This window comes from Nerophis lumbriciformis, linkage group LG09, assembly GCF_033978685.3.
Source record: "Nerophis lumbriciformis linkage group LG09, RoL_Nlum_v2.1, whole genome shotgun sequence".
Taxonomy (NCBI): domain Eukaryota; kingdom Metazoa; phylum Chordata; class Actinopteri; order Syngnathiformes; family Syngnathidae; genus Nerophis; species Nerophis lumbriciformis.
The window spans coordinates 8,385,891-8,400,000 of NC_084556.2; the positions used below are offsets into that span (position 1 = coordinate 8,385,891).

General features: G+C 40.1%; 1 protein-coding gene across 2 annotated transcripts in view; it reads right to left on the minus strand.

Annotated features, from left to right (window-relative positions):
• LOC133607759 (polypeptide N-acetylgalactosaminyltransferase 10-like) overlaps positions 1–14,110 on the minus strand; it is a 277,472-nt gene that overhangs the window by 55,215 nt on the left and 208,147 nt on the right. For both annotated transcript variants that reach the window (XM_072913784.1, XM_061962698.2), the window contains exons 9-10: positions 5,604–5,825; positions 5,417–5,533 (exon numbers count right to left, since the gene is read on the minus strand). In XM_072913784.1, coding sequence (XP_072769885.1) covers positions 5,417–5,533; positions 5,604–5,825 — 339 coding nt within the window. The remainder of the gene's footprint in view (positions 1–5,416; positions 5,534–5,603; positions 5,826–14,110) is intronic.

The window sequence follows — 14,110 nt, forward strand, 5'->3', positions numbered from 1 at the left end:
AAGAAAACACATTGAATAAGAAGGTGTGTTCAAACTTTTGGCCAAGTCTCGTGGTTAAATCTCAACATATATGTAATGATTTGATTTACAGTCCTAACTCTAGGGGGAGCCGTACTTTTAATTACAGTTGCACGTAATTAAACAGACAGCGTCATTGTTCCTTTAATTAAAATGAGAAACTGTCGAAGAGGGTTTCTGAATGGAGAAAAATCTAACTAAATCAATAATATTCCCGTCTCTTAGCTTTCCCTGAGCGACTTTCTCCACTCAAAAGAGAACAACTAAACTAAACAAAACGACAAGCGTGCCTGCCAGAAGGCCCTCCTGTGATTTGCGGCCAATCCATTCCTCGGTGGGACCGTAACAAAGACGGCTACTGTGACATGGATTAAATAACAATGCATCCGCAGTTTAAAGCAATTAAAGTGTCAGAGCTGCCGGTCGCAGCGTTTGAGGAGAGGAGACAAAAGGAGACATACAATCCATTAGGGCTGCATTATAAGCTGGTGATTATACATCTTGGCTGTGACGCGCGGCAACAAACACACTCCTTGAGGAGCGTGTAAAGTTAATAAAGTGTGTGTTTAGCGCTAGGAACACAATTACCTGTGGGACAATTTACTGCATCAACAACAGAGCAATGGATCAAACCACGCTTGGAAACTACTCTTCAGGAAAGTCCACCACAATCACAAACAAAAACATTATTCAAGCAGTTTGGCTTGTTTGTGCCATTTCTGTCCCCACCTACATAATACATACATTTCATACATGTTTAATACTAAACAATTCGGAAAATATTTTTTTTTTTTGGTATTTGTGAAAGGGGAGCAACACCTGGAAAATTAACCACTTAACTTTTCGTACAATTTTGAATGAGTAGATCCAATCTTTTTGTACAGCGTTTACCTTTCGTATTTGGAAACGCAGAACTTTAATACTGATTGTTTTTATACATTTTTATACACTTTTTTTTTTTTTTTTACCTTTTTGTACTTGACCATGCAATTTTAGAACATACACTTTTGGAATTGATCAAATCTCTTTATTTTTTTTCTTGGTTGAGACTGCCTTGCTATCGTAGACAATTGATTAGTTACCGCTTCGTTACTTTCAGTATTTAGTATTCGGAACTATTTCTATTGAACTATTGAACTCTGTAGAACTTGCACCTGGCTCGCTGACAACAAGCTATCCACACACTTGGGTCCCACATAAACCTTGAGAAAGTCAATGACTTCACTATAAAAGTGGGTGACATTGTTGTCACCAGGAAGGATGAGGTCACCTACCTAGGTTCCATTCTAGAGGCTAATCTTTCCTGTGATAAAATGGCAACCAAGGTAATCAAAAAGGTCAACAGTCGAACGAGATTTCTCTACAGAATCTCCTCTCTGGTCAACAAAAGCACCATGAAGATTCTGGCGGGAACTCTCGTTCAACCCTTTTTCGATTACGCATGCACCTCCTGGTACCCTAGCACCTCCAAAACCCTTAAATCTAGACTCCAAACATCCCAGAACAAGCTAGTCAGATTACTTCTAGACCTCCACCCCAGATCCCACCTCACTCCTACCCACTTCTCCAAAGTGGGCTGGCTCAGGGTGGAGGACAGAGTAAAACAACTTGCACTGAGCGTAGTCTATAAAATCCGCTACACCTCCCTGATACCGAAGTACATGTCAAACTACTTCCTTAACGTAAATGACCGCCATAACCACAACACCAGGGGGTGCTCTACTAACCACGTTAAACCCAGATTCCGATCTAACAAAGGTCTTAACTCATTCTCTTTCTATGCCACATCAATGTGCAATGCGCTCCCAACAGGTATAAAAGAAAGGGCATCTCTATCCTCCTTCAAAACCGCAATAAAAGTACACCTCCAGGCAACTTCAACCCTAAACTAACACCCTCCCCAGGATTGTTGTTAATAATCAAATGTAAACAATCAAATACAGATATTTTTCTTATACCTTCTGATCTCTCTCTCTCTCTCTCTATGTCCACTACTTTGCTGTACATATCCTACCAAGTCAGACCTACACTGTTTCAATATCCATTTATCTGTTCTCAATTGTTGATGACTGATGATAACAACCAAACCCCCCCCCCCCCCCTCCCCCGAATTGGAAATAATGTAAATAATTCAATGTATACACCCTGATGATTATATTGTGTGATGACTGTATTATGATGATAGTATATATCTGTATCATGAATCAATTTAAGTGGACTCCGACTTAAACAAGTTGAAAAACTTATTCGGGTGTTACCGTTTAGTGGTCAATTGTACGGAATATGTACTTCACTGTGCAACCTACTAATAAAAGTCTCAATCAATCAATCAATTCTAGCCTTATTTTTAGCATCTCTAACTAACAGTTAGAGATGCTACCTCAGTAGAAGCATTTAAGTCCCATCTTAAAACTCATTTGTATACTCTAGCCTTTAAATAGACCCCCCTTTTAGACCAGTTGATCTGCCGTCTCTTTTTTGCGCTGCCCCCCTCTCCTGCGTGTAGAGGTTGTTAGGTGACCACAGATGACGCGCTAACTGTTCAAAGTCGGGACCCGGGGTGGACCACTCATCTGTGCATCAATTGGGGACGTCTCTGCACTGATGACCTGTCTCCACTCAAGATGATCCCCTGCTGGTCCCACTATGGACTGGATTCTCCCATTATTAACTAGATCCACTCGACGTCCATTGCACCGGTCGCCCGGGGTACCACTGCGGTCCCCTCCAAAGTTTCTCATTCTATCCCATTGGGTTAAGTTTTTTTTTGCCCAGAGACACTTGTGATTAAGGGCTATATAAATGAACTTTGATTGATTGATTGATTGATTTTTAGAATTTGAAAGAAAAATAATTTTGGAACCATTGATAGTTTGTAAAACCTTGAGTTATTATGGATGAAAATGTGTTTTAATTTCTTTCTTAATTCTTGAATTATTACTTTTAACTTTTTGTATAAATGTACTTTTACTTTATCGTTTTTCAAAATGCATAGCCATCTTTTTGGATAACTTTTTTTGTTTGTAAACACACTTTTTAAGAACTGATAGCACTTTTTTTTTTTTTACACTTTTAGAAATTTTGCACATTTTACAAGGAAATTTAAGAACAACAAATCACTACATTTTTGTACAATTTTTCTGCAACTTTGGATCAACCACTTTTTGAATTGACCAAATGTCTTTACATTTTTTTTTGTAGAAATTGCCTTGCCATTTTAGACAATGGACCAGTTGACTCTTCGGACATTTAGTATTCGTAACTACTTTTAGTATTCGAAAAAAGCAACACTTTTTAAATAATCAATCTCTTAACAGTTTATAAAACATGAGATGAGAATGTGTTTATTAAATCTTTTTTTAACTTTTCGTACAGAGGTATTCTTCGTATTTCAAAGTTCATAGCCATCTTTTGATACTGTTTTTACCCTTTGCCTTTGTAAACTGAATGCTATATATATATATATATATATATATATATATATATATATATATATATATATATATATATGGATATATATATATATATATATGGATATATATATATATATATATATATATATATATATATATATATATATATATATATATATATATGGATATATATATATATATATATATATATATATATATATATATATATATATATATATATATATAGTACAGGCAAAAAGTTTGGACACACCTCTTTTTCAATGTACAAACCCCGAGTTGGGAAATTGTGTTAGATGTAAATATAAACGGAATACAATGATTTGCAAATAATTTTCAACCCATATTCAGTTGAATATGCTACAAAGACAACATATTTGATGTTCAAACTGAAACGTTTTTTTTTTGCAAATAATCATTAACTTTAGAATTTGATGCCAGCAACACGTGACAAAGAAGTTGGGAAAGGTGGCAATAAATACTGATAAAGTTGAGGAATGCTCATCAAACACTTATTTGGAACATCCCACAGGTGAACAGGCAAATTGGGAACAGGTGGGTGCCATGATTGGGTATAAAAGTAGATTCCATGAAATGCTCAGTCATTCACAATCAAGGATGGGGTGAGGGTCACCACTTTGTCAACAAATGCGTCAGCAAATTGTTGAACAGTTTAAGAAAAACCTTTCTCAACCAGCTACTGAAAGGAATTTAGAGATTTCACCATCTACGGTCCGTAATATCATCAAAGGGTTCAGAGAATCTGGACAAATCACTGCACGTAAGCGGCTAAGCCCGTGACCTTCGATCCCTCAGGCTGTACTGCAAAAACAAGCGACATCAGTGTGTAAAGGATATCACCACATGGGCTCAGGAACACTTCAGAAACCCACTGTCAGTAACTACAGTTGGTCGCTACATCTATAAGTGCAAGTTAAAACTCTCCTATGGAAGGCGAAAACCGTTTATCAACAACACCCAGAAACGCCGTCGGCTTTGCTGGGCCTGAGCTCATCTAAGATGGACTGATACAAAGTGGAAAAGTGTTCTGTGGTCTCACGAGTCCACATTTCAAATTGTTTTTGGAAACTGTGGACGTCGTGTCCTCCGGACCAAAGAGGAAAAGAACCATCCGGATTGTTATAGGCGCAAAGTTGAAAAGCCAGCATCTGTGATGGTATGGGGGTGTATTAGTGCCCAAAACATGGGTAACTTACACATCTGTGAAGGCGCCATTAATGCTGAAAGATACATACAGGTTTTGGAGCAACATATGTTGCCATCCAAGCAACGTTACCATGGACGCCCCTGCTTATTTCAGCAAGACAATGCCAAGCCACGTGTTACATCAACGTGGCTTCATAGTAAAAGAGTGCGGGTACTAGACTGGCCTGCCTGTAGTCCAGACCTGTCTCCCATTGAAAATGTGTGGTGCATTATGAAGCCTAAAATACCACAACGGAAACCCCCGGACTGTTGAACAACTTAAGCTGTACATCAAGCAAGAATGGGAAAGAATTCCACCTGAGAAGCTTAAAAAATGTGTCTCCTCAGTTCCCAAACGTTTACTGAGTGTTGTTAAAAGGAAAGGCCATGTAACACAGTGGTGAACATGCCCTTTCCCAACTACTTTGGCACGTGTTGCAGCCATGAAATTCTAAGTTAATTATTATTTGCAAAAAAAAAAGAAAAAAAGTTTGAGTTTGAACATCAAATATGTTGTCTTTGTAGTGCATTCAATCGAATATGGGTTGAAAAGGATTTGCAAATCATTGTATTCCGTTTATATTTACATCTAACACAATTTCCCAACTCATATGGAATCGGGGTTTGTATTTTCATGACTTTTCATATTAGAGAAGTTGTTGCCATTCTTGAAAAACTTTTTTTTGTACAACTTACCCTTTCCTTACGTTTGAAAACAAAATTTCACACCAATAATCATGACTTTTTAAATGAAAACTCACTTGTCCGTTGCTCCAGCTCACCTCCCCCCGCGCCGTGGCACAGTTTTCCAGGCGTATGGGACTTCCCGACACAAAATGTTTTGTCTCCATGCACATGCTGTTGCCCAAGTTTCGTACCTACGACAACCAACAGGCGTGCAAGTCGTACACCAAAAAGCGGAGTTTCCTGTTCGTTTGGCGTACTTACCACTCCCCAGGCGGCGGCAGGAGGCTCCACCGGCGGGTAGTGTTTGGGCAGATCCCAGGCCACCTCATTCATGAACCACTTGAAGCTCTTGCAGTTGAGTTGGCTCCGCAGCTTCTTCTGCGCCGTCATGTCGCCCGCAGCCAGGTGGCGGTACTCGGGTCGACGCTTGTAGATGTATTCGGCGTACTCGTCCATCCACACCTCCGCCACGCGCTTCAGGTTCTAGAATTGGTGGAACAATATCTTCTATTATAAAACATACACTCCAAAGCGAATGGGACGATTTCCTTAAGGATGAACTTGTGATTCATTGTTTTTATATTTATTTGTGTTTTGAGTAAAGTGAGTACACACTTCAGTTTAATAGTCACTAAATGTACAATAACAGAATAACAGAGACAGAAACGTATTGGTTCAAAATAGCCACAGTAATATTTACCTTTTCAGGGTTTCCCAAAAATTGCCATTATACTTGTGGCCATAGGGGCGTGGCCTTTGCAGTGTCAACATGATGTCATCATATAATATGCATAATCGACAATGACATATAAGTGTTACTTACTGTCACGCAAAGTATTTCTAAAACCAAATAAAACAAATAGATATTTACTTTTTTTTAATATATTTGTAATTTTAATCAATGTATGGGAAACACTTCTTTTTTCCGGTTTACTTCTTATTTCCATATCTGCTGTTTAGGATGCTTTTGCACTCGGTGAATATCTAATTAGACTAAAATAGTAAAGTACAGTGCATCCGGAAAGTATTCACAGTGCTTCACTTTTTCCACGTTTTGTTATGTCACAGCCTTAATCCAAAATGGAATACATTCATTGAAGTCCTCAAAAATCTACACACAATATGAAAAGTTGTATTTTATTTTTTTTGGAAAATGTATTAAAACTTGATAAAAAAATCACTTGTACATAAGTATTTACAGTCTTTGCTCAATATTTTCTTGATGCACCTCTGTCACCTATCTGCCCAAACATCCTGGATGAAAACAAACACTTTAGATCATACTTGCCAACCTTGAGACCTCCGATTTCGGGAGGTGGGGGAGGAGGGGGGGGGCGTGGTTAAGAGGGGAGGAGTCAAGTATTTCATATATATATATATATATATATATATATATATATATATATATAAGAAATACTTGACTTTCAGTGAATTCTAGCTATATATATATATATATATATATATATATGTATGTGTGGGGAAAAAAAATCACAAGACTATTTCATCTCTACAGGCCTGTTTCATGAGGGGGGGTACCCTCAATCGTCAGGAGATTTTAATGGGAGCATTCGCATACCATGGTTTATATAGGGCACAGAGTGGGTGGGTACAGGCTGGCCTAGGGGCGTGGTGATTGGCTCATGTGTTACCTAGGAGGTGTTTCCGTCTATGGCGGCATGTTGTTACAATTTCGCTGCGCTTGTTGAGGGATGACAGGTCTGGACGGTAAATAATAAACAGTTTCTCTTTCAAGCATAGGTTGCATCTTTTATTACCACTATTGTAAGGTGTGCTGGATGCAAGAATTTGCCATGTTATTGAATATTCAACATTATTGTCTTTGAGGTCCCAAATGTGTTTGCTGAGTTCTGTGGTATTTCGCAGGTTTTTGTTCCTGAAAGAAGCCTTGTGGTTGTTCCATCTGGTTTTGAATTCACCCTCGGTTAATCCTACATATGTGTCGGATGTGTTAATGTCCTTGCGTATTACCTTAGATTGGTAGACAACTGATGTTTGTAAGCACCCCCCGTTGAGAGGGCAATCAGGTTTCTTTCGACAGTTACATGCTTTGTTGGTTTTGGAGTCGTTCTGACTGGGGGTCGACGGCTCATTTGCAATTGTTTTGTTGTGGTTTGAGATGATTTGTCGTATATTGTTCATGCAGCTGTAGCTCAATTTGATGTTGTTCTTGTTGAATACTTTTCTTAGGTTGTTGTCTTTGGGAAAGTGTTTGTCAATCAGATTGAGGAATTTGAGCCAATCACCACGCCCCTAGGCCAGCCTGTACCCACCCACTCTGTGCCCTATATAAACCATGGTATGCGAATGCTCCCATTAAAATCTCCTGACGATTGAGGGTACCCCCCCTCATGAAACAGGCCTGTAGAGATGAAATAGTCTTGTGATTTTTTTCCCCCACACATACATATATTGCGCTCTACTACGGTATCGAGCACTATTTTTTTGGATAACCTTATTAAGACATATATATATATATATATATATATATATATATATATATATATATATATATATATATATATATATACATATATATATATATATATATATATATATACATATATATATATATATATATCTGGCATCTGTCTGTCTCGAGAGACAATAGAGTTTTGCGCACAAATGTCAATTCATGTCATGTGCAACGCCTGTTGTGACCATATAAGCCAATTCTTGACAGGCATGCTTTGTTGCCGTTCCTGCATACATATTGTATTGTTGGTTGATTCAGTAGTGGTGTGACTGTTCGCTTTCTACGTTCATGCTTCTCCTCCCACTGTCTTACTCTTCTTAAGTCACTCTGATGTACGCCCTCCTTCACTAACTTCCTCCATTTCCCACGTTCAGCTGAAGAAGCTTCCCAGTTTAATGGGTTGATGTCACTGGCCTTCATATCACGCTTACACACATCTTTAAAACGAAGGACAGGTCTTCCCACAGCCCTTGTTCCAGAGGCCAGTTCTCCGTACAGGATGTCTTTTGGAATGCGACTGTCATCCATTCGACTTACATGGCCAAGCCATCTCAGACGTTGTTGTGTAAGGAGAGCGAAGATTGTCTTCATTCCTGTTTTCTCGAGGATATCCTTATTCGGGATGCGATCCTGCCATTTGATTCCCAGAATCCGCCTCAGGCACCGAAGATGGAAGGAGTTCAAACGGCGCTCTTGGCGTGCATACGAGGTCCATGACTCGCTGCCATAAAGTAGAGTGCTGAGAACACAGGCTTGATAGATCTTCATTTTCGTGTTGATGGTTAGCAGTGTGTTCTCCCAAGCACGCTTGGAGAGTCTAGCCATCGTTGTAGATGCTTTGCCGATGCGGATGTTGAGCTCGGCATCGAGAGAGAGATTGCTGGATATGGTTGAGCCAAGATAGGTGAAGTTCTCAACAACTTGCAGGGTGTGGTTTCCAATGGAGATCCTTGGAATGTTGCGCATATCTTGTCCCATAATGTTGGTCTTCTTGAGGCTTATAGTTAAGCCAAAGTCTTTGCATGCATCAGAAAAGCTGTTGATCAGCCTCTGTAGTGCTTCCTCTGATGGTGCGGCCAGAGCAGCATCATCTGCAAAGAGCATCTCTCTGATGAGGACTTTACGCACTCTAGTCTTTGCCCGGAGACGTGTGAGGTTGAACAGTTTCCCGTCGCTCCTTGTGTGTAGGTAAACACCATCGTCAGATGATTTGAATGCTTCTGACACTAGCAACGAGAAGAAGATTCCGAAGAGCGTAGGAGCAAGCACGCATCCTTGCTTCACTCCATTCTCAATTGGGAATGGGACTGATGCGGAGCCGTCACACTGGATAGTTCCTTGCATATCTTCATGGAATGATGTTATCAGCTTCAACAGCTTTGGTGGGCAGCCTATCTTGTGCAAAAGCTTGAAGAGAGCCTTCCTGCTAACTAAATCGAAGGCCTTTGTAAGGTCGATGAAGGCGATATACAATGGTTGTCTCTGCTCACGGCATTTCTCTTGTAATTGTCTGACAGAAAATATCATGTCAATGGTCGATCTCCCCGACCTGAATCCACATTGTGATTCTGGATATACACGGGCAGCAAGCAATTGCAGTCTGTTGAGTAACACTCTAGCGAAGGTCTTCCCGACAGTGCTTAGGAGGGATATTCCACGGTTATTGTTGCAGTCGCTGCGATCCCCTTTATTTTTGTACAGTGTGATGATGTTTGAGTCACGCTTATCCTGAGGAATTGTTCCTTCATCCCAGCATTGACATAGAAGCTCATGAAGATGGTCTAGAAGAACAGTGTCCTTACTGTTCTTGATGATCTCAGTGGGAATGCCATCGTTCCCTGGAGCTTTGCCACAGGTAAGGGAGTTGACTGCCTTCTTGAGCTCCGCTAAGGTTGGGAGCTTGTCGAGATCATCCATGACAGGTAGGTTCTCGATGTTCTCAATTTTAGTGTCATTGACTGCAATATCCCGGGAGTAGAGTTCCTGGTAGTGCTCGACCCATCTTTCCATCTGGAGCCCACGGTCTGTGATGACTTCTCCTGTGGAGGATTTCAGTGGCACTACCTTCTTGGTAGTTGGTCCGAAAGCTTTCTTCATACCTGTATACATGCCACGAGAATTACCGTTATCTGCAGCCAGTTGGATACTCTCGCAGAGGTCAAGCCAGTAGCTGTTAGCACATTGCCTTGCAATGCGTTTGGCTTTATTTCTTGTCTTCCTGAGAGCCTCAAGTGTCTTTGCAGATGGATCGTTCTTATAACTCATTTGGGCTGTTCTCTTGGCTTCGATGATGGGCTCCATCTCTGCAAACCCAGCGACAAACCAGTCTGGGTTCTTCTTTTCTCTCTTACCATAGATGGCCATGGCTGTGCTGTGAACAGCATCGCGGATGTAGTTCCATCGTTCTTCAGCATTACCAGCAGGGCAGTCCTGGAGTGCATTTTCGATGGACTCGGCGAAGCATTCACGTAGGTCGGGGGCATGCATTTTGGCAGTATCTAGGCGTGGGCGACCTTTCTGCTTTGTACAGTGAATCCGTCTGGGCTGAAGACGCACCCTGCTGCCAATCAGTGAATGGTCCGTGTCACAGTCAGCGCTGTGATAGCTGCGGGTGATTTGAACGCAGTTCATTGACGATTTTCTTGTGATGATTAGATCTAGTTGATGCCAACTTTTGGATCTGGGATGCCTCCAGGAAACCCTGTGATGTGGCTTTGTTGAGAAGAATGTGTTGGTAATACAAAGGTGGTGGTAAGAACAGAGTTCTAGTAGTCTCTGTCCATTCTCGTTTAGTTTTCCTATGCCAAAGTGTCCAATGCATTTGGGCCAAGAGTCATGGTCTGATCCCACTCGAGCATTGAAGTCTCCTAGTAAGAATAGGTGCTCAGTGGCAGGAATGTCAGTGATGATAGAGTCCAGATGATTGTAGAACTGATCCTTTGCCTCTGTAGAGCTGCGAAGAGTAGGAGCATAAATGCTCAGGATGTTTACTGGACCTGAAGCACTTGACAGGCGAAGAGAAAGTATGCGTTCTGTGCCTCCACTTGGTGGTTCAGTTGAGGAGAGTAAGGAGTTCCTCACTGCAAGTCCGACGCCATGCAGACGTTCCTGTGGCTCTCTTCCCTGCCAAAATATGGTGTAGTCTTCTTCTCTGATATAGCCGTCTGAGGGGAGTCTCGTCTCCTGCAGGGCAGCAATATCGATGTTGAGCCTCTTGAGCTCGCGGTTGATGATGGCCGTCTTCCGATTGTCGTCAACCGTGGATAGATCTTCCGAGAAGCCAGGACTCATGGTTCTGACGTTCCAGCTTGCTAAACGCAAGACAGGCAGTTTTTTTCTGTTTTCGTTGTTTGCCTGGTGCAGTATTTACAGTCCGCTTGTCAAGTCAGTCCTTTAAGCTCCAAGCACCCGATGAAGCAGGCGGCCTGTGGCGGGTCAGTACCTTATTAACCGGGGGCTGCCCAGCTTAAGGTGGGCGGTAACTGACCAGTAGGACGCGATGGTCCCTCCCACCGACGAAGATAACCCGTAGCGCCGATATCCTACGCCAATCGAAAACGGCTTCTAACTCGTAACTGCTATCTCCCGTGTTGTTTCTGCTACTTTTGACGGTGGCACTGAAGTAGCCTCTCCAGTTTTTATTATATATATATATATATATGTATATATATATATATATATACATATATATATATATATATATATATATATATATATATATATATATATATATATATATATATCCATCCATTTCCTACCGCTTATTCCCTTCGGGGTTGCGGGGGGCGCTGGAGCCTATCTCAGCTATATATATATATTTATTTTAATTTTTTTATTTTATTATATATATATATATCTATATATATATATATATATATATATATATATATATTTTAATTTTTTTAATTTTATTATATATATGGGGTGGGGTGGGACGGGGGCGTGGTTTGGGGCGTGGCTAAAAGGGGAGGAGTATATTTACAGCTAGAATTCACCAAGTCAAGTATTTCATATATATATATATATATATATATATATATATATATATATATATATATATAAAAAATACTTGACGTTCAGTGAATTCTAGCTATATATATATATATATATATATATATATATATATATATATATAAAATAAATACTTGAATTTCAGTGTTCATTTATTTACACAGTTACACACACATAACACTCATCTACTCATTGTTGGGTTAAGGGTTGAATTGTCCATCCTTTGTCACTATTTTTCTAACCATGCTGAACACCCTCTCTGATGATGCATTCTGCTTCGTCTCCTTGTTGTGTGCGCAGTTGTGCACTGCACTCTCTAAAAGCCGTAGATGTTATTGTCACATATGCATGTACAGTAGATGGCAGTATTGTCCTGTTTAAGAGTGTCACAACATTGCTGTTTACGGCAGACAAACTGCTTTACGGTAGACAAAAACGTGACTGCTGTTGTTGTGTGTTGTTACCGCGCTGGGAAGACGTTAATGAAACTGCCTAACAATAAACCCACATAAGAAACCAAGAACTTGCCCTCGATCATTCTACACTTGTAACGTGATTGGGCAGGCACTGTGTTTATATTGTGGGAAAGCGGACGTGAAAACAGGCTGTCGACACGTCACTCAGGTCCGCCTGGATTTCGGGAGATTTTCGGGAGAAAATTTGTCCCGGGAGGTTTTCGGTAGAGGCGCTGAATTTCGGGAGTCTCCCAGAAAATCCGGGAGGGTTTGCAAGTATGCTTTAGATCCAATCCAAAGAAGCTTGAGGGATGCTGCAAAGAGGAATGGGCGAAACTGCTCAAAGATAGGTGTGCCAAGTTTGTGGCATCATATTCAAAAAGACTTGATGCTGTAATTGCTGCCAAAGGTGCATCATCAAAGTACTGAGCAAATGCTGTGATTACTTACAGTCGTGGTCAAAAGTTGACGTACACTTGTAAAGAACATAATGTCATGGCTGTCTTGAGTTTCCAATCATTTCTACAACTCTTATATTTTTGTGATAGAGTGATTGGAGCACATACTTTTTGGTCACAAAAAACATTTATGAAGTTTGGTTCTTTTATGAATTTATTATGGGTCTACTGAAAATGTGACCAAATCTGCTGGGTCAAAAGTATACATACAGCAATGTTAATATTTGGTTACATGTCCCTTGGCAAGTTTCACTGCAATAAGGCGCTTTTGGTAGCCATCCACAAGCTTCTGGTTGAATTTTTGACAACTCCTCTTGACAAAATTGGTCAAGTTTAGCTAAATTTTTTGGTTTTTTGACATGGACTTGTTTCTTCAGCATTGTCCACACATTTAAGTCAGGACTTTGGAAAGGTCATTCTAAAACCTTAATTCTAGCCTGATTTAGCCATTCCTTTACCATTTTTGACGTGTGTTTGGGGTCATTGTCCTGTTGGAACACCAAACTGCGCCCAAGACCCAACCTCCGGGCTGATGATTTTAGGTTGTTCTGAAGAATTTGGAGGTAATCCTCATTTTTCATTGTCACATTTACTCTCTGTAAAGCACCAGTTCAATTGGCAGCAAAACAGGCCCAGAGAATAATACTACCACCACCATGCTTGACGGTAGAAATGGTGTTCCTGGGATTAAATGCCTCACATTTTTTTCTCCAAACATATTGCTGGGTATTGTGGCCAAACAGCTCAATTTTTAATTCATCTGACACCACATGGACAAAGATAAGACCTTCTGGAGGAAAGTTCTGTGGTCAAATGAAACACAAATTGAGCTGTTTGGCCACAATACCCAGACCAAATATTAACATTGCTGTATGTATACTTTTGACCCAGCAGATTTGGTCACATTTTCAGTAGAACCGTAATAAATTCATAAAAGAACCAAACTTCATGAATGTTTTTGTGACCAACTAGTATGTGCTCCATTCACTACATCACAAAAAAATAAGAGTTGTAGAAATTATTGGCAGCCATGACATTATGTTCTTTACAAGTGTATGTAAACTTTACATGTATTTTTTAAAATTGTAAATGCATTTTTTTTTACCATGAATTGATTAACGTGGACCCGTTGAAAAACTTATTCGGATGTTACCATTTAGTGGTCAATTGTACGGAATATGTACTGTACTGTGCAATCTACTAATAAAAGTTTCAATCAATCAATCAATGCAAAAAAAAAACAAAAACTTTTCAGACTGTCATTATGGGGCATTTTCTGCAAAATTTTGAGAACAAAAATGAATGTATTTCATTTCGGAATTAGGCTGTGACGTAAAAAAGTTGTTGCTA